The sequence below is a fragment of the Balaenoptera acutorostrata genome, chromosome 9 (genome assembly GCF_949987535.1).
Source record: "Balaenoptera acutorostrata chromosome 9, mBalAcu1.1, whole genome shotgun sequence".
NCBI classification, from domain to species: Eukaryota; Metazoa; Chordata; class Mammalia; order Artiodactyla; family Balaenopteridae; genus Balaenoptera; species Balaenoptera acutorostrata.
In genome coordinates, this window is record NC_080072.1 from 9320079 (window position 1) to 9345767 (window position 25689).

General features: G+C 46.5%; 3 protein-coding genes across 7 annotated transcripts; 1 reads left to right on the plus strand and 2 right to left on the minus strand.

The window, feature by feature from the left end:
• Positions 1-352: 352 nt before the first annotated feature.
• POLR2G (RNA polymerase II subunit G) lies at positions 353-3903 on the minus strand. The gene is made up of 8 exons (XM_007174382.3): positions 3749-3903; positions 3506-3615; positions 2373-2532; positions 1332-1382; positions 1161-1226; positions 985-1056; positions 773-806; positions 353-567 (listed from the first exon to the last, which is right to left on the minus strand). Exons 1-8 carry the CDS (start codon positions 3758-3760, stop codon positions 554-556), a joined length of 519 nt encoding a protein of 172 aa, XP_007174444.2. The 5' UTR covers positions 3761-3903; the 3' UTR covers positions 353-553.
• A 7412-nt stretch (positions 3904-11315) lies between these two features.
• On the plus strand, positions 11316-16396 carry ZBTB3 (zinc finger and BTB domain containing 3). 3 transcript variants are annotated; one of them, XM_057552067.1, is made up of 2 exons: positions 11316-11345; positions 11788-16396. In XM_057552067.1, the coding sequence occupies exon 2, from the start codon at positions 11839-11841 to the stop codon at positions 13393-13395; it is 1557 nt and encodes a 518-aa protein (XP_057408050.1). In that variant the 5' UTR covers positions 11316-11345; positions 11788-11838; the 3' UTR covers positions 13396-16396. The 3 variants fall into 3 exon arrangements, with proteins under 3 accessions (XP_057408050.1, XP_028020383.2, XP_057408049.1); XM_028164582.2 differs by having other exon boundaries at positions 11321-11447; XM_057552066.1 differs by lacking the exon at positions 11316-11345 and adding an exon at positions 11408-11492.
• Positions 16397-17444: 1048 nt separating this feature from the next.
• Positions 17445-25671, minus strand: TTC9C (tetratricopeptide repeat domain 9C). Of its 3 annotated transcripts, none has more exons than XM_007174385.2 (4): positions 25303-25671; positions 24239-24531; positions 20095-20277; positions 17445-19153 (listed from the first exon to the last, which is right to left on the minus strand). In XM_007174385.2, exons 2-4 carry the CDS (start codon positions 24474-24476, stop codon positions 19059-19061), a joined length of 516 nt encoding a protein of 171 aa, XP_007174447.2. In that variant the 5' UTR covers positions 24477-24531; positions 25303-25671; the 3' UTR covers positions 17445-19058. The 3 variants fall into 3 exon arrangements, with proteins under 3 accessions (XP_007174447.2, XP_007174446.2, XP_007174445.2); XM_007174384.2 differs by lacking the exon at positions 25303-25671 and adding an exon at positions 25149-25282; XM_007174383.2 differs by lacking the exon at positions 25303-25671 and having other exon boundaries at positions 24239-25142.
• Between the last annotated feature and the right edge of the window lie 18 nt (positions 25672-25689).

Sequence of the window (25689 nt, forward strand, 5' to 3'; positions counted from 1 at the left end):
TATCATTTGCTGGAAGCCAAAGACCCAACACTAGCGCCTTCCCTTTAGTGAGGTCAACTTTAGACCTTGGCAAAAGGGTTAGTCAGATCCCCTGGTGGGTGAAGCTAGTTAAGGCATCAGGCCAAGAAAAGAGGGGCTAGCAAGCAACTGGTCCTCCAGCCTTTTTAAAAAAAGAGTTGTTCTGGGTCTTCCCTGGCAGTCCAGTGGTTAAGACTCTGCACATCCACTACAGGGGGCGCAGGTTCAATCCCCGGTCGGGCAACTAAGATCACACATGCCACACGGCGTGGCCGGAAAAAAAAACCAGACTTGTTCTTACCAAAGAAAGAAGGAGATGACACTTCCATGAGAATCAAGGACCTTTTATGGTTAGAACACACAGTCAGAAATCTGGGAGTGGCTGCTAAGCCACAAGAAGAGCCAGATGTCTTCTGAGGACAAGAAACCTTCCTTGCCTCCTCCACAGCAGCCAGCCTGGGCCTCTGGACAACACGGGAAGTGTGACAGTCACACCTCCTGGATAAGGACCAAACAAGGTAGGAGGTCATGGTGCTCAGCTCACAAGCCCTGCCGAGAACAGGAAAAGCACATTGGTTAGGCCCAGAGCTTGGGGCAGCCCTAACCATCGACTTCCCATCCCAAGAGGCACATGTCCTTGGTCTCCCAAGCAGATAACAGGAGAGTTTCTGTCATCTGTGGTTCAGGCGTTAAATCCCATATCCACCCCCTGCACCCACAAACCCCTCCTCCAGGCAATGACCCTGACACTCACCCAAGTAATCATCCATCAGGGAGCCGATAGCAAACTGCAGAAGGTAAAAAGGAAATGAAGCCAGAGCAAGCACAGAGCTATCCTCTAACCCTCAGCCTCAGGCCTTCTGCCCACCCATTTCTTCTTCCAAGCAGAAGAGCACAAAACCCCCAGGAACTCTGGGTAGGCAGAAATCATCAGCTCTGCCTGGTAGAGGCAGGCAAGAGACTCACAATGTCATTCTTATCCACACGGGTCCCCACAATCTTCAAGCGGATCTCATCGTCCTGCTGAATCACAATGTCCTGGGGAGGAGGGAACAGTATCCTCAGACACACCCAGGCCAGTACTCTCCCTCGGAGTGGCTCATTCTCTTGTCCCTCTCACTGACTTCTTCCCACCCACTTACCTCATCCATTGTCTTGTAACATGGTGGGTTGGAGTTAGGATCAAACTCCATCTCTGACGGGATGGACTGAAAGGAAGGTGAAACTGGGTAAGAGTACTTTAAAAGAATGCTTCAACAGATGCTCATGATACCCGTCTCCTCCTTAGACCCAGCCAGGGTGCCTAGACTTACATGTCGAGAGATGAAGCAGGACATGGGCCCAATTTCTGTGAAGAGTCCAACCTAGAAGGGAAATGAGTGACCTTGCTTTTTCTTTTGTCCCCCAAAGTCTTCTAAGCTTCCCATCCTTATCTGGTCCCTAATATAAATAATATTCTTCATGTTTTGAAACCACTCTGAAGTTTGGCATTTGTTTTCATTTCTTTCTTTTTTCCAAGCTTTCGTTTTAAGTTAAGGAAGTGTAGTGGTAAACAGCTGAGGCCTAGAACTTGTCGGAACTTGGGATTTGAACACCTGTTGGCCACATGACCTTGGCCAGTAGACAACTTCTCCAAGCTTCAGCCTGGAGAAAAAAAGCACAGGGATAAAAGCACTCACCTCACAGAGTCACTGTGAGGCTTTGCACATTACCTGGCCCAGAGGAACGACTCAATCAATGGAGGCTACTATTGTTTTGACTATCAATAATGACTTACATGCCCCTGAGTGAGGCAGAGCAAGATTACCATCCCATTTGACAGGTGAGGGAGCTTGAAGCACAAAGAAGTGATGTAGCCAAAGACACAGAGCTATTAACAAGTCGAGTTGGGGGGCTTCCCTGGTGGCGCAGTGGTTGAGAATCTGCCTGCCAATGCAGGGGACACGGGTTTGAGCCCTGGTCTGGGAAGATCCCACAGGCCGCGGAGCGACTAGGCCCGTGAGCCACGACTACTGAGCCTGCGCGTCTGGAGGCTGTGCTCCGCAACGGGAGAGGCCGCAATGGTGAGAGGCCCGCGCACCGCAACGGGAGAGGCCGCGATGGTGAGAGGCCCGCGCACCGCGATGAAGAGTGGCCCCCGCTTGCCGCAAATGGAGAAAGCCCTCGCACAGAAACGAAGACCCAACACAGCAATAAATAAATAAAAATAAAATAAAAATTTTAAAAAAAAGTGCTTTAAAAAAAAAAAAAAAAGTCCATCTTTAAAAAAAAAAACAAAAAAACAAGTCGAGTTGGGATCCATCCCAGATCTTCTAAGGGAGGGACCTTTCCACTACCTCCCCTGATGGTCTTACCTTGTTGACCTGAGTGACAACGGCATCCACGACCTCCCCTTTAAAGGGTCGGAAAACAATGGCCTTGTACTTAACTGGATAAAGGACAAAGCCTCGGCCTGGCTGGATCACACCAGCACCGATATTGTCGATGGTGGTGACAGCAATTACAAAGCCATACCTGCAAGGAGGATGAGAAAGAGAAAGGCACTGTGTGTGGAAAAGCCTCTAAAGCCATCTGCCACAAGAGACACTGAGCCTGGGGGTAAAGGGGCGGCACAAAGGGGAAATAGATGGCACTCCTGCCCCACAGAGCTTAATCATCAAGAGAGGAGACACGACACTGATCAGCATCTAAAATGCCACATGCTGCTCTCGTAATTTCACAATAAATGTCCAAAAGGGCTGCAGTCCTTGAGCCAAGAGACCTCAATCTTGGAGATGCCTCAGAATCACCTGGGAGAAACTTATTAAAATGCATGTTCCCAGGCCTTCCCCCAGAAAGTCGTGACGCTGCAGGGATGAGATGAGGCTCAGGAACCTGTATGTTCCAAGAACACCCCAAGTTACTGTGATGCTGGAGGCCCAAGTACTCTATAGCCCTGCTCATCCTCACTCATTTACATCACCGTGGGCGAGGCTCCTCCGTGCAGAGCCCAGAGATGGTCAAGTCTCAGTCCTCTTCCTTCCTCCCCCTAACTCTCAATCTGCTTTTTCCTGCTCACGCGTTCCTTCAACAAACCTTTAGTGAGGCCCAAGATGTGCCATGCCAGGTCCCTGGGACGGAGAGAAAGAGCAGAATCAAAAGAGACTGTGAGCTCCACAAGGGCGGACCTCATTCTATCTTTTTCACTGCATTGTTCCCAGTGCCTGACACAGAGCCTGGCACACAGCTGGAGCTTTAGAAATGTTTGCAGAGTAAATGAATGACCAATCTTGGCTGAAGGAAGGGAGCTCCGTGATCCAGCTTCGCAGAGGGAATCGTGGGAACCCAAACCAGGAAGCATCTCACTGCCTGGGGCTCCTGGGAGGGTGAGAGGGCTCGCCAGGGTAGGTAGCAGAACCTTTCAGGATGTGTAGGAGTTGGGGAGGGGATGCAGGCGTAGGGAGACGTGTGCTCACTGCTTAGGCGGCACGGAGGGCGCGACACTCACTTGCCGGTGCAGGTCCCCTCCACCTCGGTGAAGAGCTTTTGCTTCACCGTGTTGAGCAGGTTGGGGCCGAAGTAGCGTGGGTGCAGCAGGATCTCGTGCTCCAGGGAGATCTGCGGGGAAACGGGGATGGAGACCAGGCTAGAAGCGGCAGGAATGTGAGGCAAGAAGCGGCCCCTAGTCCCGGTCCTCCGCTTCTCTCCTCCTCTCGACCCTGCCCTCGCCGCCACCCCGTGCCCTGCTCACGTGGTAGAACATCTTCCCGGAGGAGGCTGGACAGCAGCCGGGCCTACAGCTGCGGCGGGAGCGGAGCCTCCAGACAGACCGGAAATACAGCAACTACCCCAAGCCCGCTTCCGGGATTGCCCCGGAGAAGTGGGAGGGACTCGCCTCCTCCACGGACTCCATTGAGCCTCGCTGTCGTGGGCGGGGAATCCATGAAGCTCCTCCCCTCTGTCCAGCCCAACAGCGGTCGAAATGCCAGACTCCCACAAATTATCAGTGTCCGGCGTAGACTAGATGCTCAGTAAATCCTTTTAAAAGGCATTAATTAATTAATGAGAGATGGCATAAATAAAGCGCTTTAGCAGAATCTATTCATTCAGCAAATAGTTGAAGACTGCTTTCACATAGTAAGCATAGTAAGTAGCTGTTCTTATCTCATTTAATCCATACAGCAACCCCACCAGGCAGGCTTTATTATTACTCCCACTTACAAAGAAGGTCCCAGGCTCAGAAGGTTGAGGTCACTCAGGGTCGGGATTCAAATTCAGAATGCCTGACACCAAGACTCTTGCATATTCAGGCATTCATTGCCTGGCTCTGGTAGTTTAGAGATGAAACCCGCAAAGTCAGAGCCCAGAAGGCAGCGCCCCCTACAGGTGTGAAGAGAACCTCAAGTCACTGCACTCCTCTCAACCCCCCTCTCGCCCCTTCGCCCGCCCCCTTACACCCAAGGACCTAGAGAACTGGTGAGCCTTGTCTGTTCCTTCAGCTCTGCTCACAGTTTTGTAGATAGTCCCATTATTAAACTCACCTCAGTTAACCAGAGTGAGCATGCGGTCTGTGCCCTGATAAAATAAATAAAAATAAATAAATAAATAAATAAAACCCTGACTGATAAAAGGACCATGGGAAGAAAGGCAGAAACACCATGAGACGCGGACCTATGATAAAGGCTCAGCAAGAGCAGCTCGTTCTAAAGCCCAGACAGTCTCTGTGACCTTGAGCAAACTCCCTGTTGCCTAAGTTTTTGTATGTTGTAAGAAAGCCTGACCTTCCCTCCTGCACGAACAGAGATCTCATGCTTTCTTAGAGCTGCCACACACCAATTTCCATTGACGCTGCGCATTTCCTAGAATGATTGAGGTCACCAGTCAGCTGCTCAGACTCCTTGGGGATCCCCTGCACCTGCAACCACATAAGGAAGCAGATGGGGGGACGGAGGGCAGGGCCTCAACAGCCCCGACTCCCTCCTTTCCTCTTTTCGAAGCCAGCCTCCCCGCAAAAGCAACCTTACCTGCTGACAGTGGTGTGCTGGAGCCCCCTACAAAAGCCAGCTGTTAATATTTCAGGAATTTTGCAAGCCAGTGGGTAAACACAACCATTATTAAAAGTTTAATTGTCTTGGGACTTCCCTGGTAGCCCAGTGGGTAAGACTCCGCGCTCCCAATGCTGGGGGTCCGGGTTCGATCCCTGGTAGGGGAACTAGATCCTGCATGCTGCAACTAAAAGTCCTGCATGCTGCAACTAAAAATCCTGCATGCCGCAACTAAGACCCAGCGCAGCCAAAATAAATAAATAGATATTTTTAAAATGTTAACAATAATTTAATTGTCAACTTACAATTAAATGAATTATACTAAAAAACAAAGGCAGAGGTGTAGATGAAACAAGTTTGGCAATATATTGATAATCGTTGAAGCCAGATGATGGATAACGGTGGTTTCTTACACTTTTCCTACTACTTCTGTGTGCTTGAAATTGTTCATAATAAAAAGTTAGAAAAAAACAAAAGTGTGATACTGTGATTTACAATAAATATATATATATTTGGTCCTTTTCCCCGTTTCTGTCACAGAGCTCCTAAACCCTTGGAATTGCCTAAGTGATAAGATGATGAATGTGTCTTGATATTCATAACAAGCCCCTTTCAACCACACCCGAATTTATGTTAATGAGGTGACTTTTGGAAAGCACCTAAACCAGGGGAAACAACCAAGTGACTGGAGGGTTGGAACTTTCAGTCTCAACTCCCTGACCTGACTAATAAATTAATCAACCCTGCCTATGGAGTGAAAATCTCCATTAAAAACCCAAAAGGATGGGGTTCAGAGAGCTTGGCGTTGGTGAAGACCTGGAGAACTTGGGAGAGTGGTGAGCTCAGAGAGAGCATGGAAGCTCCACGCCCTTTCCCCATCCCACATCCTAGGCATCGTTTCTATGTGGCTCTTCCTGAGTTAGGGTCTTTTATAATAAAGTGGTAATCTAGTAAGTGAAATGTTTCTTTGAGTTTTGTGAGCCACTCTAGCAAATTAATTGAACCCAAGGAGGTGGGCAGGGGGGTGGTCTTTGGAACCTTCAACTATAGCCAGTCAGATGGACAGATGACAACCGGGACCTACTATCGCCATCTGAAGTGGAGGGCAGTCTTGTAGGACTGAGCCCTTAACCTGTGGAATCTGATACTATCTCTGTGTCGATGGTGTCAGAATTGAGTTAAATCGTAGGACACTCAGCTGGTGTTTGAGAATTGCTTGGAAGTGTGGGGGAAAAAAACCACACATTGTAATTAGAGTCAGAATCATTAGCAATAAATACTTAAAACTCATCATTTCCTATTTAACATAGTTTACTATTATCAATGCTCTTGAGGTTATTTACACCTACTGTGTCTGTGTGGTGTAAATGTTATATAATTGTCTATGTAGGTATAAGAGTTCCAGTTGCTCTGATATCCTCACCAGCACTTGGTATTGTCAGCAGGGTTTATTTATTTGTTTGCTATTCTAATAAGTGTGATAGTATCTCATTGTGGTTTTAATTTTCATTCCCCTAATGACTTAAGGATGTTGAACATCTTTTCATGTGCTTATTTGCCAAGAGTGATCTTTTCAAAACTCACGTCAAATCATGTCAATCCCCTACTTAAGACCCAATGGCTTCCCAGGGCACTAGAATAAAACCATCACTGACCAACGAGGCAGGGGCCAGATTCAGCCAACTCTATTTTCTGCCTCTCTTCCTCTTGCTTCCTCCACTCCAGCCACTTGGCCTCCTCTCCCACCTTGAGACCAATGCACTTGCTATTTCCTGTGCCTAAAACGCTATTGGCTCTGATTTTCACCTGATGGGGATGGGGGAGCTCCTTCTCATTTTTCAGTTATAAGCTCAATATCACCACTTCCAAGAGGCCTTCCATGACTACCCTGACTCAAGTAGCCACACCCCAATCACTCTCCTATTGTATTGCTTTGTTTTGTTTTCTTCATAGAACTTAGCCCTATTTAGCATCATCTTATTAATTTATGTATGTGCATATTGCCTGTTTCCCCTCAAGAAAGGCAGGGATTCCTGTCTGTTGTGTTCCTCTATATCCCTGATGCCTAGAAGAGCCCCTGGCACAGAACAGGTGCTTGGGATCTATTTGCATCAGTGATCGAATCTCTAGCACCTAACAGTGCACTTGGCAAATAATGGAGTTTAACAAATGTGGGTTGACTGACCTCATTCTCATATTGAATCTATTATGATCTCTTCAAGCTCCCCAGGCATGGTTTGGCCATGATAAATCCTCCCCAAGCCCTGATCTCTTTGCCTCCAAAGCTCCAGAATCAGAGACAAGCTAGAACAGAAAGAAAATAGCAATGAAGAACAATCAGCTGTATTGAGATTCGGAGTGCGAGGAAAGTTTACTGAAGGATTGTTTTATTTAACTTTTGTTGCACAATAAACCACCCCAAAACTTTGTGGCTTAAAACAACCACAGTAGTTTATTTATCTCATAAATCTACAATTGGAGCAAGACCCCGTGGGGAAGGTGTACTCCTGCTCCAGGCGACATCAGCTGGGCAGTTCCGCTGGGGACTGGAGGATCCACTTCTGAGATGGCTCAATCACATGGCTGGCAAGTTGAAGCTGGCTGTTAGCTGGAAGCCTGGCTGTGGCTATGGCTGAAACACTTACAGTTGCCCTCTTCGTGTGGCCTGGGTTCTTCACAGCATGGTGGCTGGGTTCTAAGAGCAAGCATCCCAAGAGGACCAGGTGGAAGCTCTATCCCTTTTTATGTCTTATCCTCAGAAGTCACACAGCATCACATCTCTCTGAGGGTCACAGTTCCTCCCGGGCTCAAGGTGAGAGACCTTACCGGATGGAAGGAGCACCAATGTCATATTGTAAAAGGAGCATGTGGGAGGGAAGATCTTGTTAAGGCCACCTTGGAGAACACAGCCTGCTGCAAGAATAGGTCTTGCCAACCTACATAGTAGTAGAGAGGGGCCCTCGTGATGATGTCTGTCACCTGTCTCCCAAAGATTTACACACAAGCAGCAGGTCCAGCCCCTGGAGGGCAATCTCTGAGCAAGGCTCATCCATCCTAGCTGCGCCTCTCACTGGTTCTAGGTTCCTGCTTCTGTGCCACCAGTTCATCCAACAGCTAGGATAATCCTGCCCCCTGCTGAGTCTGAATCCTCTGGCCATGGGTACAATAACCCTGAGGACCACCTCGGGGACACTCCAGGAAGACAAATCTACAAAGTGGTTAAGGGTGTGACTCTGAAGATAGATAGACCTAGATTCAATTTCAGCTCTGCCTTTTATTAGCTTTGTGACCTTGGCCAAGTTACTTAACCAAGTCTCACAAGAACCTCAGTCTCTTCTTCTGTCTAATGGGGATAAGAAAGGCTATAATGGAATTAGAGATCATGTGTTTAGCACATTGCTAGCAGTTAACAGCTACTAAATATATGGTAGGTATTTTTCTAATTTCTACTAATACAAAAACACATAGAAGAAAGCTTTTCAACCTTTTTCCTTGGGGGAAAGTTACTGCAATAAGTATGAAATTTCTTCTGTTTTAGCTTTAAAATTTACATACTTTTTTTTTCATGTGCCATAGTCTATCTATGCCAGTTTAATATGCCTATTCCCCAGATAAAAACTTTTATCAAAAAAATCTGACTGGGCTTCCCTGGTGGCGCAGTGGTTAAGAATCTGCCTGCCAACGCAGGGGACACGGGTTCAAGCCCTGGTCCGGGAAGATCCCACATGCCGCGGAGCAGCTAAGCCTGTGCGCCACAACTACTGAGCGTGCGCTCTGGAGCCCGCGTGCCACAACTACTGAAGCCCACGCGCCTGGAGCCCGTGCTCCGCAACGAGAGAAGCCACCGCAATGAGAAGCCTGCGCACCGCAACGAAGAGTAGCCCCCGCTCGCCTCAACTAGAGAAAGCCTGCGTGCAGCAACAAAGACCCAATGCAGCCAAAAATAAATAAATAAATAAATAAATTTATAAAAAAATCTGACTGAATGGTGCTCTAGAAAGATGCTTCCTGGTATCCTGTAGCTCTGTGTACCCCAGGGTGGGGGTTTGTATATTCCAGTTTTGAGAAGCAAAACCAGCAAGTTGTGCCCTGCTTAATGGTGCGCCTGGGTGTGAGAGAGGCTGAAATCTAGCACACATTAGGCTTATTAAGCCACAGTGGCCACTAGTCTGTGTTGACCAAAGGGGTTTATACAGAGGTTAAAATAAATGTAATCTTTTTTTTTTTGGGCTGCGCCACACGGCATATAGAATCTTAGTTCCCCGACCAGGGATGGAACCTGTGTCCCCTGTAGTGGAAGCGTGAAGTCCTAACCACTGGACCGCCAGGGAATTCCCAAAATAACTATAATTTTAAAAATCTAGGTCCAGTATGTTTGGCAACCCCTGAGTGTGTCAAGCACACAGTCTTTGTGCCCAATCTCAGATTCATCTTCATTCTGATCTCTTCTGAACCTGTAGAAACATGACCGCTTAAGCTTCCTGCACAGCCTATGCTCCTCACTGCTTAGCAGCTCCACAGCCCTCTCTCCTACAAGGGTTTTCCCTCCAGTGCCCTGGCTTTAAATACCATCTATATGCTGATGACACTCTCAATGTATATCTCCAGCCCCAGTGTTTCCCCTGATCTTCAAGCTCACAAGTCTAACTGGCTGAGGGAAAGCTCTACCTAAAGCGTCAAAACAGAACTCTCCATTTTCCTACCCCATTGTCCCCATCTCAGAAAATGGCTGTCAGCCACACCATTGCTCATGCAAAGATTTTAGCCATCCTTGAATCCTTTTTCCTCTTGACTCTCATCTCCTAGCCTAATTTTAGCAAATTCTGTTGACCCAGCACTTCTCCCCAGCTCCCCCATCACTACCCTTGTCTAGCCACCATCATCTCTTGCAGAACAATTTCCACAGCTCTCTCCCTGCTCCCACTTTGATCCCCTATGCTCCTTTCTCCAGACTGGGCAGGATAAGCCTTTTTTTTTTTTTTTTTTTTTTTTAGGATAAGCCTTTAAAAGCAAGAATCATGTCAGAACACTCCCCTGCTTAAAACCCACCAATGGCTCCCGATTATACTCAGAATAGAATACAAACTCCTCACCATGGCCAGTGAAATTCCACGCCCACCCATTTGTATGAGGTCAGATTTTAATCTTCATATAATCAAAACAATATCTCATAATAGTTTGAAAACAGAAACAGATGTGAGAATCCAGCTGTCTTATATTAAGCCAGACATTAAAGAAATTTGGAAAAATGTAAAACAATGCCACTATTTTCACTACATATTTTTTTGATTTTGGAAAATAGAGTTATTTTTCCTAGAAAATGAAAATGTTACTTATGTCGGGGTTTTTAAAAATTAATTAATTATTTTTGGCTGCATTGGGTCTTCGTTGCGGTGCGCGGGCTTCTCATTGCGGTGGCTTCTCTTGTCGCAGAGCACGGGCTCTAGGCACTCCGGCTTCGGGAGTTGCAGCACGCGGGCTCAGTAGTTGTGGCTAGACAACTAGCTGTTGTCTAGGAACTCTGGAAGATCTCTTCAGAAGTAGTCACGCTCTTTATTCTCCCGCCCAGGGACATTTTAGGGCCTTGGCCCACTCCCTCCTTTCCTACCAGCTACTGCCCCCTACGCTCCAGACAGAGAAGGCCACTCATCTCTTTATTGTAAGTTGGCTATAGAGTTTAGGCTAGGGACACTACGACTGCATTCGCGCAGCTGCTAGTTCTCTGACACCACCACTGCTGAGCCAGGAGCCCAGAACCATCAGACTGGAGGGAGTGAGGCAGCAGGGCATCTTGGAGTTTTTGAGAGAGGGAGGGACCTACAAGAAACAACTGCAGTTCAGAGAGGTGCAGCTATCGCCCACGGTTACAGCAGAGCCGGGTCTAAGACTCGGGCCTCCTGGGTACCACACCAGCTTGTAGGTGCTCCTTTTCCCGGTCACCCAGCAGCGAGGGTGACGCGCTGTCCGCTAAGACACAACGCTCTGCGCCGTGGCGGGCCTCGCGGCCGATCCGGAGGGCGTCGCACTCCTACTGCCTCAGGTAGCTGGAAAAGCTCAGCCAATCCAGAGGGATCTGAGGCAAAGAAGGAGGTTAGAAAAGGAAAAGTTTAGGACAGGAGCGCTAACCAATCGGGCGCCTAGCTGCCTGAGCGACGGCCACCAGCACCCATTTGGAGACGCCGCCCCGAGCCGGGGGGATGGTTAGTGGAGGGTGAACCAATCCGTGACGAGGGAAGGCAAATTTGAGCCAATGATAACTGAGAAGGTGGGAAGGGGCGGAGCTCTCCCTGTGGCTGATCGGCGGTGAGTGAAGAGATCAGCTTTCTCTGCTAGTTCCCACCCTCGGACTTCTTAGCCCCTGGAATGCGAGAGAGGCTCAGGGAGTTCCCGGAGTGGGGCGTAGAGGTATCGCCCGCAAAGGCCTGGGGGCGAGACTTCTAGTTGGAGGAGGTGCTGGAAGCTACCGGGTGGGCATCGAGGAAGCGGAGGCTGCTTAGGAGGCGGGACTTCCGGGGAGGGGCTTTGTGGACGGGGCGGAGCCTGCTGCTAAGGTTAGGCCGAAGGGGCGGGGCTAAAAGTAGACCACTGGGTGTGACCTGGGAGAAAGAAGGGTAGTAATTTAAGCGAGGGTCTTGGGGTCAGGACGGTGCTGCCAGAGGCTTTGGGGTGGCAAGTAATAGCTCAGAGGTGACGTTAAGGTTTATGGGAGGGTCACCTGCCCTAACCCCGTGTCCTCTTTTCCCAGGGAGCCACTGGTGGGGACCTTCCTAGGGTCCCTTTCCCTTCGTGGGGTGCTATGGAGTTCCCAGAACACAGCCAGCAGCTGCTGCAGAGCCTCCGAGAGCAGCGGTCGCAGGGTTTCCTTTGTGACTGCACGGTGATGGTGGGTAGCACCCAGTTCTTGGCCCATCGGGCTGTGCTGGCCTCCTGCAGCCCATTTTTCCAGCTTTTCTATAAAGAGCGGGAACTGGACAAGAGGGATCTGGTGTGTATCCACAACGAGATTGTCACAGCCCCAGCCTTTGGGCTGCTTCTGGACTTTATGTATGCTGGCCAGCTGGTCCTGAGGGGGGATACCCCTGTGGAGGATGTGCTGGCAGCTGCCAGCTACTTGCACATGAATGATATTGTCAAGGTGTGTAAGCGGCGGCTGCAAGCCCGGGCCCTGGCAGAGGCGGATAGTACCAAGAAGGAGGAAGAAACCAACTCACAGCACCCTAATTTGGAGTTTTTGTCCAGCACTTCCCGTGGCCCCCAATCTTCGTTGGCATCTGCAGAGACATCAGGCCACTGGGGCAAAGGGGAATGGAAAAGCTCAGCAGCTCCCTCACCTACTGTCTGTCCTCCAGATGAGCCACCGATGCCGGCTGGGGCTGATACTACACAGCCTGGCGTGGAGGTTGACTCACTGCATCTGCGGGCACCTCCTCCACCAGTGGCTGACGTCTCTCTTGCCAGCCCCAGTAGCTCCACAGAGACCAACCCTGCGAACTACTTCTCTTCGGGCCTCCCAACGGTTTCAGTGGAGCCACTGGCTCCCCTTGATGTGGTTTCTGAGAATCTGAGGGTGGTGGAACCAAGGGGAACTGGAGGACCACTGCAAGGCTTCTATCCCCCAGCTTCGGCTGCAGTCCCAGTCCCAGCCCCAGTTCCATCCCAGGCTCCAGCCCCAGCAGAAGCGGAGCTGGTCCAGGTGAAAGTAGAAGCTATTGTGATTTCCGATGAGGAGCCCGATGCCTCGGAGGAACAGCCTCGGGGTCCTGAGGGACTGTTCCCACCTGGAGGAGCAATGTATGGTGAACAGGCCCCCCAGCCAGAGGCCTTTGAAGAGCCAAGGGCAGCAGGACTGGAGGAGGTGGGGGCCAGTGACCACTTCCTGCCGCCAGATCCTCAACTACCCTACCATTTGCTGCCAGGTCCAGGGCAGTATCATCGAGGACTGGTGACCTCACCCCTGCCCGCTCCCCCCACCCTGCACGAGCCACTCTACCTGCCTTCTGAGTATGAAGCAGCCCCAGGAAGCTTTGGGGTTTTTACTGAGGATGTTCCCACTTGCAAGACATGTGGGAAGACCTTCTCATGTTCTTACACGCTACGGCGCCATGCCACAGTGCACACGCGTGAGCGACCCTACGAGTGCCGCTACTGCCTGCGCAGCTACACGCAGTCAGGGGACCTGTACCGCCACATCCGCAAGGCTCACAATGAGGACCTGGCCAAACGCAGCAAACCGGATCCAGAGGCTGGCCCCCTCCTGGGAGTGCAGCCCATCCCTGGCTCCCCGACAGCAGACAGACAGAACAGCAGTGCTGGAGGGCCACCCAAAAATTTTGTACTCGGCCCCAAAAACTAACATCTGTGAGAGCATGCCCTGATGCTAGGCCTGCTGTTGCCACTGTTAGGGGGCAGCATGGAAGGTGGGAAGCATCTCATTTCCCCTGCTGGGGACAGAATGAAGATTCTGCCCAGGCTGTAGGTTCCTACCCTTTTCTTTTCCCAGCCAGACAGCAGGACTTTATGGGGCATCGCATCTCAGTCAACTCCTCACCAAGGGCACCGGGAATTTTCCCGAGGTGTAATCGCTTCTCACTCTGCATTTGGACCCATAAAGCTAGCAGTGAAAAGTATCTCTCTGAACTGGTCTTGGCTGGTTTCTTCCACAAACCTGCATGCCTGCTGATTCTTTCACAGCTCTCCTCCAGACCTTCTAGGAATCTGATACCTGTACTTGGGGTGGGGGTGGGGGTCAGGTTGTTTATGAGGAAAAAAGTGAGAGAGGCAGAGGGCAGTGTAGACTTTACTTAGGAAAAGTGTACAAATTAGGGAATTTCACACAATTATGGTTTATTGTTGTAGTTGAGCTCCTCCTGTGTCCTGGGATGTACTGGGCACTTCACATAAATACTCATTTAATCCTCAACAACTTTATGAGGTATTATCCCTCTCCCCGCTTTTTTCCCCACAGACAAGGAAACTTGAGACTGAACAATCAACGTTAACTTGTTCTAGGTCACAGAGCTAGTTAAGGGGCAAGCCAGATTTGAACCCTGGCTTATGACTTCAGATACCATGTTGGTTTAAAACACTGTTGAAGATGGTTAACTTTGAACTAGAAGTTGTTTTCTTTTTTGACCTTTTGAGTGTTTGGTTTTGTTGCCTTACCCCTTTCCCTCTGCTTTCCATGTAGAAAGGCCTTTGATTGACTGTTTCAACAACAGATACTGTATTGATGGCTTGAAATTTTTGCCTGCATGTCTTAAATGTGCATTGAGGTCTCTGAAGATGACAAACTGCAAGGCAGAAAACACTAAGCTCCACGGTGGTAGGCGTGTGGGGGCAGATGGAGGACTTGTGAAATGGAAATGATTGGCGCTTGGGAAAACTAAAGCAAGAAACTCTAGATGAGACAATCTTAGAGTTCATCTGGTCTAACTCCCTCACTTAAAAGGTGTGATGACAGCCTAGACAGGTCAAATTACTCATGTACGGTCACACAGGTAGTTACTGACAGTAGAGATAGCAAAGAAATGGGAATTTGGGGTGTTGATGTGGCATGGGGGGAAAAAGCATTCTAGGAATGTAAGAGAAGGGTCTGCCCCTGCCTGTGGTGAAGAGTGGTGTTTGTAGGATGGACCAGAGGGCTCCCCACAAACTCTCTCTCTTTGGCACATAAGGAACTGAGTGCAAAAAAAGCAGGAGGGAGTATTTAGAAAAAGATGAAAATATGAGTGAATGTTCTGAATTTCTTCTCTCTCTTTGGATTTGTCACATTCAGCCCTGTGAACTCTCACTAGCAAGTTGTTTTTGAGTCATAGGAAGGAGACAGAGCTGAGCATCAAAGATTTGGCCAAAGAAAGCTCCTTACTTGGGTTATTATGGGAAGCAAAAGTTGACGCTTAACATTTCCATGGCTGAGAGACTGAATTCTACGCTTTTCATTTTTCTTGTGTTGGAATAATCTTTTATTTTTCAAATGGCTAATTTTATTTATGCAAATACATTACTGCCTTAACTCCTTGGTGAAACAAGACAAGATATACATACATACAGTAAGAGCTATTTTAGCTGACTGGAGCACCTTTTCCTGGAGTAAGAATCACATCAAAATGCCTATAAGAATCAGTTGCCGGGCTTCCCTGGTGGCGCAGTGGTTAGGAATCCGCCTGCCAATGCAGGAGACACAGGTTCGTGCCCCGGTCCGGGAAGATCCCACATGCCGCGGAGCAACTAGGCCCGTGAGCCACAGCTACTGAGCCTGCGCGCCTGGAGCCTGTGCTCCGCAACTAGAGAGGCCGCGATGGTGAGAGGCCCGCGCACCGCGATGAAGAGTGGCCCCCGCTCGCCGCAACTGGAGAAAGCCCTTGCACAGAAACGAAGACCCAACACAGCCAAAAATAAAAAATAAATAAATTGATTAATAAAAAAAAAAAAGAATCAGTTGCCTTTAAAAGAGTGAAATTTATGGTATGTGAATTATCTATCAATTTTTTTAAAAAAGGAGGGGGGAAAAAAGAAATCGGTTGCCTCAGAACATCAGTTCCTAAAAGCAAGGCATAATAAATATGTGTACATGTATATATAATGTATATAATTTCTCTGGACCATCTGGGGAACACAGGAACCTTGTTACTGTCTCGGCCAAGTGCAATACTTAACTAAAGAGGATGTGTTACTTGGTGAGATTCTCCTGAAGAGCAAGCATTTGCCTTTAGTTCCCAGCATGGAATGCTTTCTTCATTGGAGGTGGCAGCCAAGAATTTGCAAGATGTTTAAAGCAGCAGCCAACACAATTACGGCCACAGTTGCCTCACTTTATCTATCTGCTGGACACCAAGAACAGTGTAGGCCTGTCTGTAGAGGTGTGATCAATAGAGAACTTTCTCTGGTTTCCACTACTCTTGACAGTCCCAACCATGGATTCAACGAACCACAGGCCAGCTCATCTAACCTCTAGTCCAACACTGGATCCTCCTTTTGCCAAGTGTTGAAAGAGAACTCACTATTCCCAAAGGAAACATATTCTACTGTTGGACAACCCTAATTGTTGGATAATTATTCCTTCTACTGAGCCAAAATCAGCCTCCTTTTATGGTGGGATGGGCCAGGCCCCAGGCTATTAAGAGTTTAACCCTGAGAAGTTATTTGCTTTTGAGCTACAAGCTGATTTAGTTTTCAGACAACCACCCTTTGCTCTCCAGTTTTAGAGACCTATTCCTAGTTTAGGATTTCATTTCTTAATTGGTATTTTGTAAGTGTATGCCTTCACTTGCTCTTAGCTTCACAAAACTCACCATTTTAGCCCTTCACATTGGATTTCCCTTTCTCCAAAGCCAGTGTTTCCAAAGATGGTTTACTTCAATATACACTAATACTTTTTTTTTTTTACTGTAAAATACATTTATTTTTATGTTTGATTGGTTGTTTTGTTTTGGGTTTTTTGTGTTTCTTGGCAAATGATATGAAGTGCTCTAAAGTCCCCTCTCCAATTTTATCAGTAAGCAATTTCAGCGTGCACCTCTAAAAGAACCCTTAAAAAGACCAAATACCATGATCACACTCAGCAAAACTGATAATAATTCTTGTTCAAATTTCCCTGATTGTCTCATAAACTTTTAGTTGTTTTTTCAAATCAGAATCCAAATTCCAAGGGTTTTAGGAGATCTGTGCCAGGACCTGGGAAGAGATCAATATATATATTTTTTCTTATTTCACACACAGTCTCATAAAAACTTTTAGTTGTTTTCTTCTAATCAGAATCCAAAGTACAGTCACATTTATTTGGTTGGTGGCTCTTCAACTTCTTTTAATTTATAGGTTCCCCTCTCTTTTTCCTTGCAATTTATAGAAGAAATTGGTTTATTCATCTTATGGTTTCAGCCTAGGGTTTGCTGATTACGGCCCCATGGTATCATTTAACATATTCCTCTGTCCAAAAATTCCTTTCAAAATATATATTTAAATAAAATATTGACTAAAAAGTAGAATAGGTAGTATGTGATTTTGGCAAGACTGTAAAGATGGTGGGTATTGGTTTGGAGGGAAACACTGTTCTAAACTGTCCCTTATGTGCAGTATGAATCCTCACATCACCATGAATGCTTTCTCTTCAATCAAACCCTCAAATCCTGTGTGGAAACCATTAAGGATTGGTAAGGTGAGCAGCCTTCCCCCTCCACAAACTTCTGAGTACAGAGACTGAGGTACCTCTGGCTGATTCCTTCAGCATGTGGGCTGGCCAGACCTCCTCCAGACCCACATCTGACTGCCTACCTTTGTCCACTTTCCCGTTCGTTAACATCTCTGTTAGGAGCTGGCCTTCAAATTAAAGACCGAAATGTAAGTCTGACCACTTTGTCTCTTAGTAGTGCTAAAAAAGGGTTAGTGCAATAAATTTCTACAATATATTTTTAAATATCAGTTTTATTTTTTTCCTCATTGATGCAGAACATAGCTTACTGTAACATCAAGTCTTAGGGGAAAAAAAGAAAATCACAAAGCAAAACCAACCCCAAACAAACATAACACACAACCATGACATAATTTGGCAACAGTCTAGGCTTAGAAATTTAAGAAGCTTGGAAGAGGAATAAAATATTCAACTTTTGTTAGTTCTGTCCTTGGACTTAAAAGATCATTTGGTATGAAAACTTTTTGTTTGTAAGTTGATGGTTGTATTATTTAAGGGTACAGGGAGACTCAAAGAGGAGCCTAGCTCATTGAAAGAGAGGCATTACTGATAAAGGGAGAAGAGCTTGTGTACACTTGGCAAGACTAAGGGGTTTCTGTCTGAAATCTGTCTGTGTATGATGGCTAATGACACATGCTTATTACCTTCACTCATAAAGGTAGAAGCAGTGCTATTATGGTCTTATCTACTCTGTACAACTCATACATTGTGGACATTAGCAGAATGACAAAGGAGCTCCTGGTTGATGAAGCCTCCTACTGAGCCATGACTGCACCAGATCTGCGCCTGCACCCATGCCCAACAAATCTTCCAGAAAGTTCGTTGGTGCTTAAAAGGCCCTAAGGAAAGAGAACCTTTCCTCACTGTTTCCCTCCTCTTTAAGGAAGTGAGCTCCTGCAAAATACAAGGGGGCAGGTAACAAGTAACGAACAGATCTATGTTTTTATCCTGTTCTTTTATGGTATTGTTTCTAGAAGACTTGGTAAACTGTCTTTCCTATGTTTTTTTAGAGAAATGAGCATACTATAGATATGCACCTATTAAAAATTAAAATGTTTATGAGTGTTTTTTTGGCATGAGGGCTTTTAAAAGATTACAAAATATATACTTAAATGCTTGACTCCAGAAGTTTTAAGACAGAAGGGTTTAATAAAAAAAAAATAAGTATACTATATTAATGATCTGAGTGTGAACAATAGCAAGGACTAGAAATTACCAAGAGAAACAAGAGGAACTAGATATTTTTGTGGGGGAAAAAGAATCTGAATGTATGTGGAACATTAAGACAAAGGAATTATTTTAATCAAGATGGTTAATTTCAAATCTTTCATTCTGAGCCGTGTGGGCCCAATTTATAATTGTCTAGTTTCACAGTACGTATATTTGCCAGTTTGTGGCCTGTGTAAGTTTGGCTTTGGGCATCTGAGGAAACAAAGGAAGAAACTCCTTTCTGCCTTCCTTATTACTTCATCCTCTGCTAGCCTTCTCCTTTGTATATGACTACATCTACCAACATCTATCATTAAAATCTATGCCAAAGGTATGATTAATTCCACCCATAACTGATGAATGTTTTCTGGTTGTATTTCTCAAGGCAAATATCCCTAATAATACCACATATTAAAAGCCGTATAAATACATAGATGGAGAAACAAAAACAGACACAGACTATGTAAGCAATAAAGAGTTCGTGCAGAACTAGAAACAAAATAGAAGTTCACCTCGGTCAGAGGTATGGGGTTAATTTCTCTTGCTGAGGCTCAGGTTTCCCCTTGATGAGTCTTTAATGGTTCACCTAAGTTCCAGTGGAGGGGTATCTTTCTTCTTTGTTAACCAAACATGCCCAGGTAGAGCTGCTTCTCTTTCCGATGGTAGCTGCTGAGTTCCGACTGCGTTAGCTGAAGGTACCGCCGGACACTGGCGTCTTAGAACAGGGCAAAGAAGGCAATTAGAGACAGGCCATAATCGTACCTCTGGGCAGAAGAGGATTATGAACACACTTCCATTTCCTAAAATCTTTCCATTTGCATAGATCACAACAATTCTATGCAATAGTAAATCTCATTCATTCATTATTTGCATTATTAAAAAATCTTGTACAGGGATGCTAACTTAATAATGAAAAGGAGCTTGAAGAAATAGTTATTGTCAGAGCAAGTCTCTAAAGCTACTATACATGGCTGGCAGTTAATCTATGTACTTGAAGGTAAGAAATGTGAACAACGGCTCATATATCTTTATTAATTCATAATGGCTTTCCCATTCAATTAGAGAGATTTTGCTGAATTACTGTATGTTTGGGGACCCTCTTACTTCAGTAGCCGCTCTAAGCCAGAATGCAAAATGGGAGACAATTTTCAGTGCTGAACCACCAACACAGGAATGAGTCTGTCATTCTCTTCACAATATTCTTTTGCCCTTGGAAACAAGCCTCAAATTTTCTCTCAGGAGGCCTGTCCTTCTTCTAGGTCATACCTGGGGTTAGCTGAGCTAAAGGATAAATGGATAGTTAAGCAAAGGCCGGACCCCAGCTGGAAAACTGGTAGAAATGAGGATTATCATGTTTATTCATTGGAATCCAGATCCTATTTTTGGCCCCATCTAGGAACTGAAACTTGAAAAACAACATTGTAAGATTATTTCTCGAGCATGTACAATATTGCTTTCCTGTGGAGGCAAGAATACAGGAGTAGAAGGCCTGTTTGTCATATATCTTTTTATACTTTTTGAATTTTGAACATGTGACCGTATTATTACCTCTTTTCAAAATTCAATAAGTTGGAAGATAAAATAAAACACCTTCCCACAGATACTACCTCGGTGGAACAATTTTTTGTACTTACTGCTTCAGTCCCCTTCTCTCACCTTTTGGCTGCCTATTGACAGCGGCCACGAAGTAATGCCGAGCCCGGTCATAGTCCTGCAGGTGGAAAAAGGCCACTCCAGCCCGATACAAGGCCTTGGCATTATCAGGCTGTCGCTCCAGGACTTTCTGACTGTATTCTTTCACCCGTTCGTAGTTGACTGGCTCCATCTGAAGAAGACAGGCTAATGGGGCCAAATGGAAGGAAGAGAGAAGAGGGAGGAGGACCTTATTACACTAAGTTCCATTGCCCAACTCAAGGCAGTACCAAACCTAGGATGATGTCAACATTCACTCATCCAACAAATACATTCAAGTGTCCACCACGTGCCAGACGTTCTTCTAGCGATTGGGGATACAGCAGTGAATATAAGCTTTACATACCTCACAGTTTACTTCACTATCTACCAAATGCCTAGCACGTACCTAGTGTGGGTCAGGCCCAGCTATAAAAGTTGATAAGAACATACTTTAAAATTTATTTATGGGGACTTCCCTGGTGGTCCAGTGGTTGGGACTTTGCGCATCCACTGCAGGGGGTGCGGGTTTGATCCCTGGTCGGGGAACTGGGATGTTGCATGCTGCGTGGCACAGCCAAAAAAAAAAAAAATTTATTTAATTAAAACTCTTCATTGGGGGCTTCCCTGGTGGCACAGTGGTTGAGAATCTGCCTGCCAATGCAGGGGACACGGGTTCGAGCCCTGGTCTGGGAAGATCCCACATGCCGCGGAGCAACTGGGCCCGTGAGCCACAATTACTGAGCCTGTGCGTCTGGAGCCTGTGCTCCGCAACAAGAGAGGCCGCGATAGTGAGAGGCCTGCGCACTGCGATGAAGAGTGGCCCCCGCTCGCCGCAACTAGAGAAAGCCCTCGCACAGAAGTGAAGACCCAACACAGCCATAAATAAATAAAAATAAATAATAAATTGCCATATCTTTAAAAAAACAAACAAACAAACAAACTCTTCAGTGTATCTCTTCTACCCGAGGCTCTCTGTCTTGAATCTCCCATTTCACCACAATGCTCGTACTGAAGCTCTGTTAACAACAACCGTTGCCATTAATTGTGTGAGGAAATAGTAAGCGCTGTGCTATGTGCTTGTTTAATCTTCTCATCCACCCTCTGAAGTCAGTATGTGTTACCATCTCCATTTAATGGATGAAGAAATCAAGGTTCACAAAGGTCAAGTAAGTTGTCCAAGATCCCACAGCTTCTAGGTGGAATGAGTAAGAAATCTGAATCAAGGACTCTCTAACTCAAAAATTACCACCATTCTCAATGACGATATATTACTTCACTATTCCCTTGGATGAAAGAATGGGACCTCAAACCACAAATCTGTTTAGGAGGCAATGTTCAGGTCAGTGTTCTGCCTTTCTATAAGTAAGAAGGTAAATGCATTCCCTGTTTTATAACTGTGGGATTAAACACAGCATTATTAAATCACGGTGCTGAGAAGGAAGGAGAATCAGGGCTGATGTCTGCATCCCTTCTACAACATCCCCACCAAGTGGCCGTATGGTTTATAACAATACTTAGGTACTTCCAAGCGGTCAGCTAACCCATCACTGTAGCTTCATTCATTCATTCGACAACTAGTTATGGAGAACTGACCATGTGCTAGGCGGAGTTAGGAGCAGGAGAGGAGAGGAACGAGACAGACACCTTGACGAGTAAATAGAGCTTGCATCCCAGTTCCCAGGTAGGCGGAATGCACTAAGAAATTCACTTATGTATTAGTGCTTTGAGGAAAACAGAACTGTGCTGGGACAGAGAGTGAATGAGGTCAGAGTGATGTTTGATTACAGAAGGCTTCCCTGAGAAAGTGACTTTTGGGCCAAGATCTGAATGACAAGGGTCATTCAAGGGACAGGGCATTCTAGCTGACAGAAGAGATCCTACAAAGCTGGAAGGTGGACGCATGCTTTGTGAATTCGGTCCGTGGAGGAGCCAGATCAGGTCAGGCCGTGCCGGGGAAGGTCAGAGTTTGAATATTTTCCTAAGTGTAATGTGATGCCATTGGATGGTTTTAGACAGTGACATGGTCTGATTTCCTTATCTGTAAAATGGGGAAAATCATAACTACCTTGCAGAATTTTTATAAAGATGAGAGATACTATAAATAAATTGCCCAACATGTAAATTTCACTTACATGTAAGTGAAATTTGTTAATTTTAGTGAGTCTTTATGGAGCATCTACCAAGCACCCCCAAGCAGAGGGTCTATAGATGGATAAGCCACAGTCTCTGCCCTCAAGTCCACCTGGAGAGTCACGATATTTACAAGTACCCATCTCATTTCCTTCATTTCTGGTCAATTCCCCAATGTGTATTCTATTCTCTAATAATGTACAGTATTCTGCAATAAGAGCTTAAGCTCTGCAATTAAGATTTCCCAGGTTTAATTTTTAGCTCCACCACTTATTAGATGTTTCCTTAAATCTACCTCAAAGGATTGCTGTGACACTTAAATAGGTTTATATGTATATGTGTATAAAGGGCTTAAACACGGCATTTCATAAATGTCACCTTAATGAGCCTTCCCGGACCACTACCTAACACTTCCATGCCTATGGCACTCACTATCCCCATTTTCTTTTCTGTTTTTTTTTTTTTTTGGGCCGCTCCACGCAGTATGTGTGATCTTAGTTCCCTGACTGGGGATGGAACCTGCACCCCCTGCATTGGAAGCATGGAGTCTTAACCACTGGACCGCCAGGGAAGTCCCTATCCCCATTTTCTGCTTTATTCTTTTCCGCATTACTTATCATCTTCTAATACATGTTACCTCTTTTGTTATTTGTTCATCTCCCTATGAGAGCAGGGATCTTTATCTGTTTTATAATACTGCAGTATCCTCAGTACCCAATAAATAATTGTTGAATGAACTGAAATATTAGCTACTCTAACTACTGTTACTTGAGTCTAAGAGGAGCTCTGGACACACATTGTAAAAAAGCTAGATTTTCACCAAATCACAGCTGATGAGTGGTGTAGTAAGCAAAAAAAAAAAAAAAAATCATTTAAACAACTATTACAAAGTATAAAAACTACTCCTAATAATTTCTGTGGCCTCAACTGGGACCATTAGCATATTTTAATATACTTCAAAATAACTTAATTAGCTCTATGGTTATTTTGCCTGCTATAAAACAGACCTAAGAGGTCTCCCTTCTTTTAGCAGATTAATCCTAGCGATACTAACTCTGGAATCCACCTCTTCATTCAAGGCCAGCTGGATAAGGAAGATACTGGTTACCCAGGTTACCATCTAGCTGATTTATAGGAAGAAGGAAAATGAGGAAAAGCTATCCAAAATATCTAAGATGGATAACTTACACCACTAGTTAAAGCAAGTGCCTTCCTTCCTATATTTTATTTTATTTTATTTTTATTTTTATTTTTTTTTTAATTTTTATTTTTTTTTTATAGCTACTTTTTATTTATTTATTTCTTTATTTTTGGCTGTGTTGGGTCTTCGGTTCGTGCGAGGGCTTTCTCTAGTTAACGGCAAGTGGGGGCCACTCTTCATCGCGGTGCAGGGACCGCTCTTCATCGCGGTGCGCGGGCCTTTCACTATCGCGGCCCCTCCCGTTGCGGGGCACAGGCTCCAGACGCGCAGGCTCAGTAGTTGTGGCTCACGGGCCCAGCTGCTCCGTGGCATGTGGGATCTTCCCAGACCAGGGCTCGAACCCGTGTCCCCTGCATTGGCAGGCAGACTCCCAACCACTGCGCCACCAGGGAAGCCCTCTTCCTATATTTTAAATATTAAAGAAACAATACTCTAAACGTAGGTTCAGTATTTTCTCTATAGCGTGCGAAATTCCCTAAACCTATCAGCATCAACCGGGAGTTTGTTAGAAATGCAAATTGGTACACACATCGCCCAACACACAAACCTCCGACCCATTAAATCGGAATCGTGGGGACAGGGCTCAAGAAGTTGTGTTTAACAAACTCTCCAAGTGAAGTCTGAGAAGTACGGCTCTACAGAAACTCAATTAGACCCTACAGATTGAAAATAAATTTCAATTCATGGCAGAATAACTAGACGACGGCAGAGAAGCACGTCAGTGTTTTTCCCAATGTTCTCAGACTTTCATGTCCCGGCCTTGACACTCTACCCACCCTTCAGCCCTGTTCTTACCAGCTAGGTTGTTGTAGCAGTCTGTCTGGGTGGTGCGCAGTACGTTTTCTTGTTCAGGTGTGAGGGCCGGGCCCTGGGGTCCCAGATTAGGTATCGGGGAGGGCAGACTTGGATCCAGACCCCGCAGCTGCAGCAGAGCTCGATGGTACCCACTCACAGCATCTCGGTACTTCCCTTCCCGGTAACATTGGTTCCCTTTCTCCTTGTACAGCTGGGCCTCCTGCAGGCGCTTCTCCATAACTTTGTCGCCCAGTGCTCTTGAGGAATTGGGAAGTGAAAGAGCAACCGAAGCTCTGGGAATAGGAGCGAAATAACCGATTTTGGTAGCCGACTTAAAAAAGCAGGAAATTCTCCTTCTCCAGGAGGCCTCTCAGGGAATGAGGTTTCCTTGATTCTACTACAGCCCCTTCCTTTCCTCTCTGCAGTTATTTTTCAATCTCTAGAAGTGCAGGGGATTGATCAGGGAGAGGACGTGGTAAGAGTAAAGCCAGAGATTAACTGATTTCCTAAAGCGGCGACTCCGGGGTGAGGAGACTCCACGAAAAAGCGAAGGCCGTACTACAAAATTGTGGCCGGCGTACAAACGCCGGCGGAATTTGCTTCCTCCTTTCCTTCGGACACACCTCCCTGACCTGGAAGTGGAAGGGAGTAGGCGGGGACAACTGCTAAAAGAGGTCTAGAGGGCTTGCCTCCATCCCAGCTCTTTGTTCGCACTTATTCAACCAGCGTTTGTTGACCTCCGGGCCAGGAGTTGGGGAACCTAGGTGAATGCGGTCCGTGCACCCCAAACACAGGCCGAGGGTGACGCGGCCGCAAGCGCCGCTCATGCAAGCCTCGCATGCCCCGCGGCCAGCCCCTCGCCCCCAGCAAGTGGCCGAACCCGAAGTCTCCCCGCTGGGCTTCGATTTACCGGCGGGGAGTACGAAGAAGGCAGGGTCAGCCTCCCGACAGCTTGGTGTCTAAAAGGTGGCGCGCATTGCTCCACGCCGCCCAATCAGAAGCGGCCCCGGAAAAGTAATCCCGCAGAAACGACCCCGCCTCTCCAGCCTCCCCAGTGGACCAACCGTGGGGTGGGCGGAAATCCTCTGGCAGCTTCGCCAATTGAAAAAAAAATCCGAAAGATCTTGAGGGACCAATCAGAATTGCAGATGACGATTCAAGTTGGCCAATACGGCGAGGTCAGGGTGTCTGTTGCTGGGTAGAAGTTGAAGGATTGAGGGGGGGAAAAAAGAGGGCCGGAGTTAGTTACTGCAGTCCTTGCAAGGTTTTGGAGAGCCCTTTTGTTGACTAACCAGAAAGACAATTGCCAGTAGGCATTCACGTTGCAGGAGCTTCCCTGCTTTCCTTCTGGCTTTTTTCTCTCTCAAGAAGTGGCTGCACGAATAGACACTAGGGAACAGAGATTAGCGAGCAAGCCCTACGACAACAGCACGATCGGGTCAGACGGAAGT

Coding starts and splice junctions, on each gene's coding strand:
- ZBTB3 (XM_028164582.2), top strand. CDS start 11,406: ATGCGAGAGAGGCTCAGGGAGTTCCCGGAGTGGGGCGTAGAG. Junction 11,448..11,787: donor TCCCGGAGTGGGGCGTAGAG/GTATCGCCCGCA, acceptor CTCTTTTCCCAG/GGAGCCACTGGTGGGGACCT.
- POLR2G (XM_007174382.3), bottom strand. Junction 2,533..3,505: donor GAGGGGACCTGCACCGGCAA/GTGAGTGTCGCG, acceptor TCCTCCTTGCAG/GTATGGCTTTGTAATTGCTG. Junction 807..984: donor GTGTGGATAAGAATGACATT/GTGAGTCTCTTG, acceptor TACCTTCTGCAG/TTTGCTATCGGCTCCCTGAT.
- TTC9C (XM_007174385.2), bottom strand. CDS start 24,476: ATGGAGAAGCGCCTGCAGGAGGCCCAGCTGTACAAGGAGAAAGGGAAC. Junction 20,278..24,238: donor CTGCTACAACAACCTAGCTG/GTAAGAACAGGG, acceptor TGGCCCCATTAG/CCTGTCTTCTTCAGATGGAG. Junction 19,154..20,094: donor TGTCAATAGGCAGCCAAAAG/GTGAGAGAAGGG, acceptor CCCTGTTCTAAG/ACGCCAGTGTCCGGCGGTAC.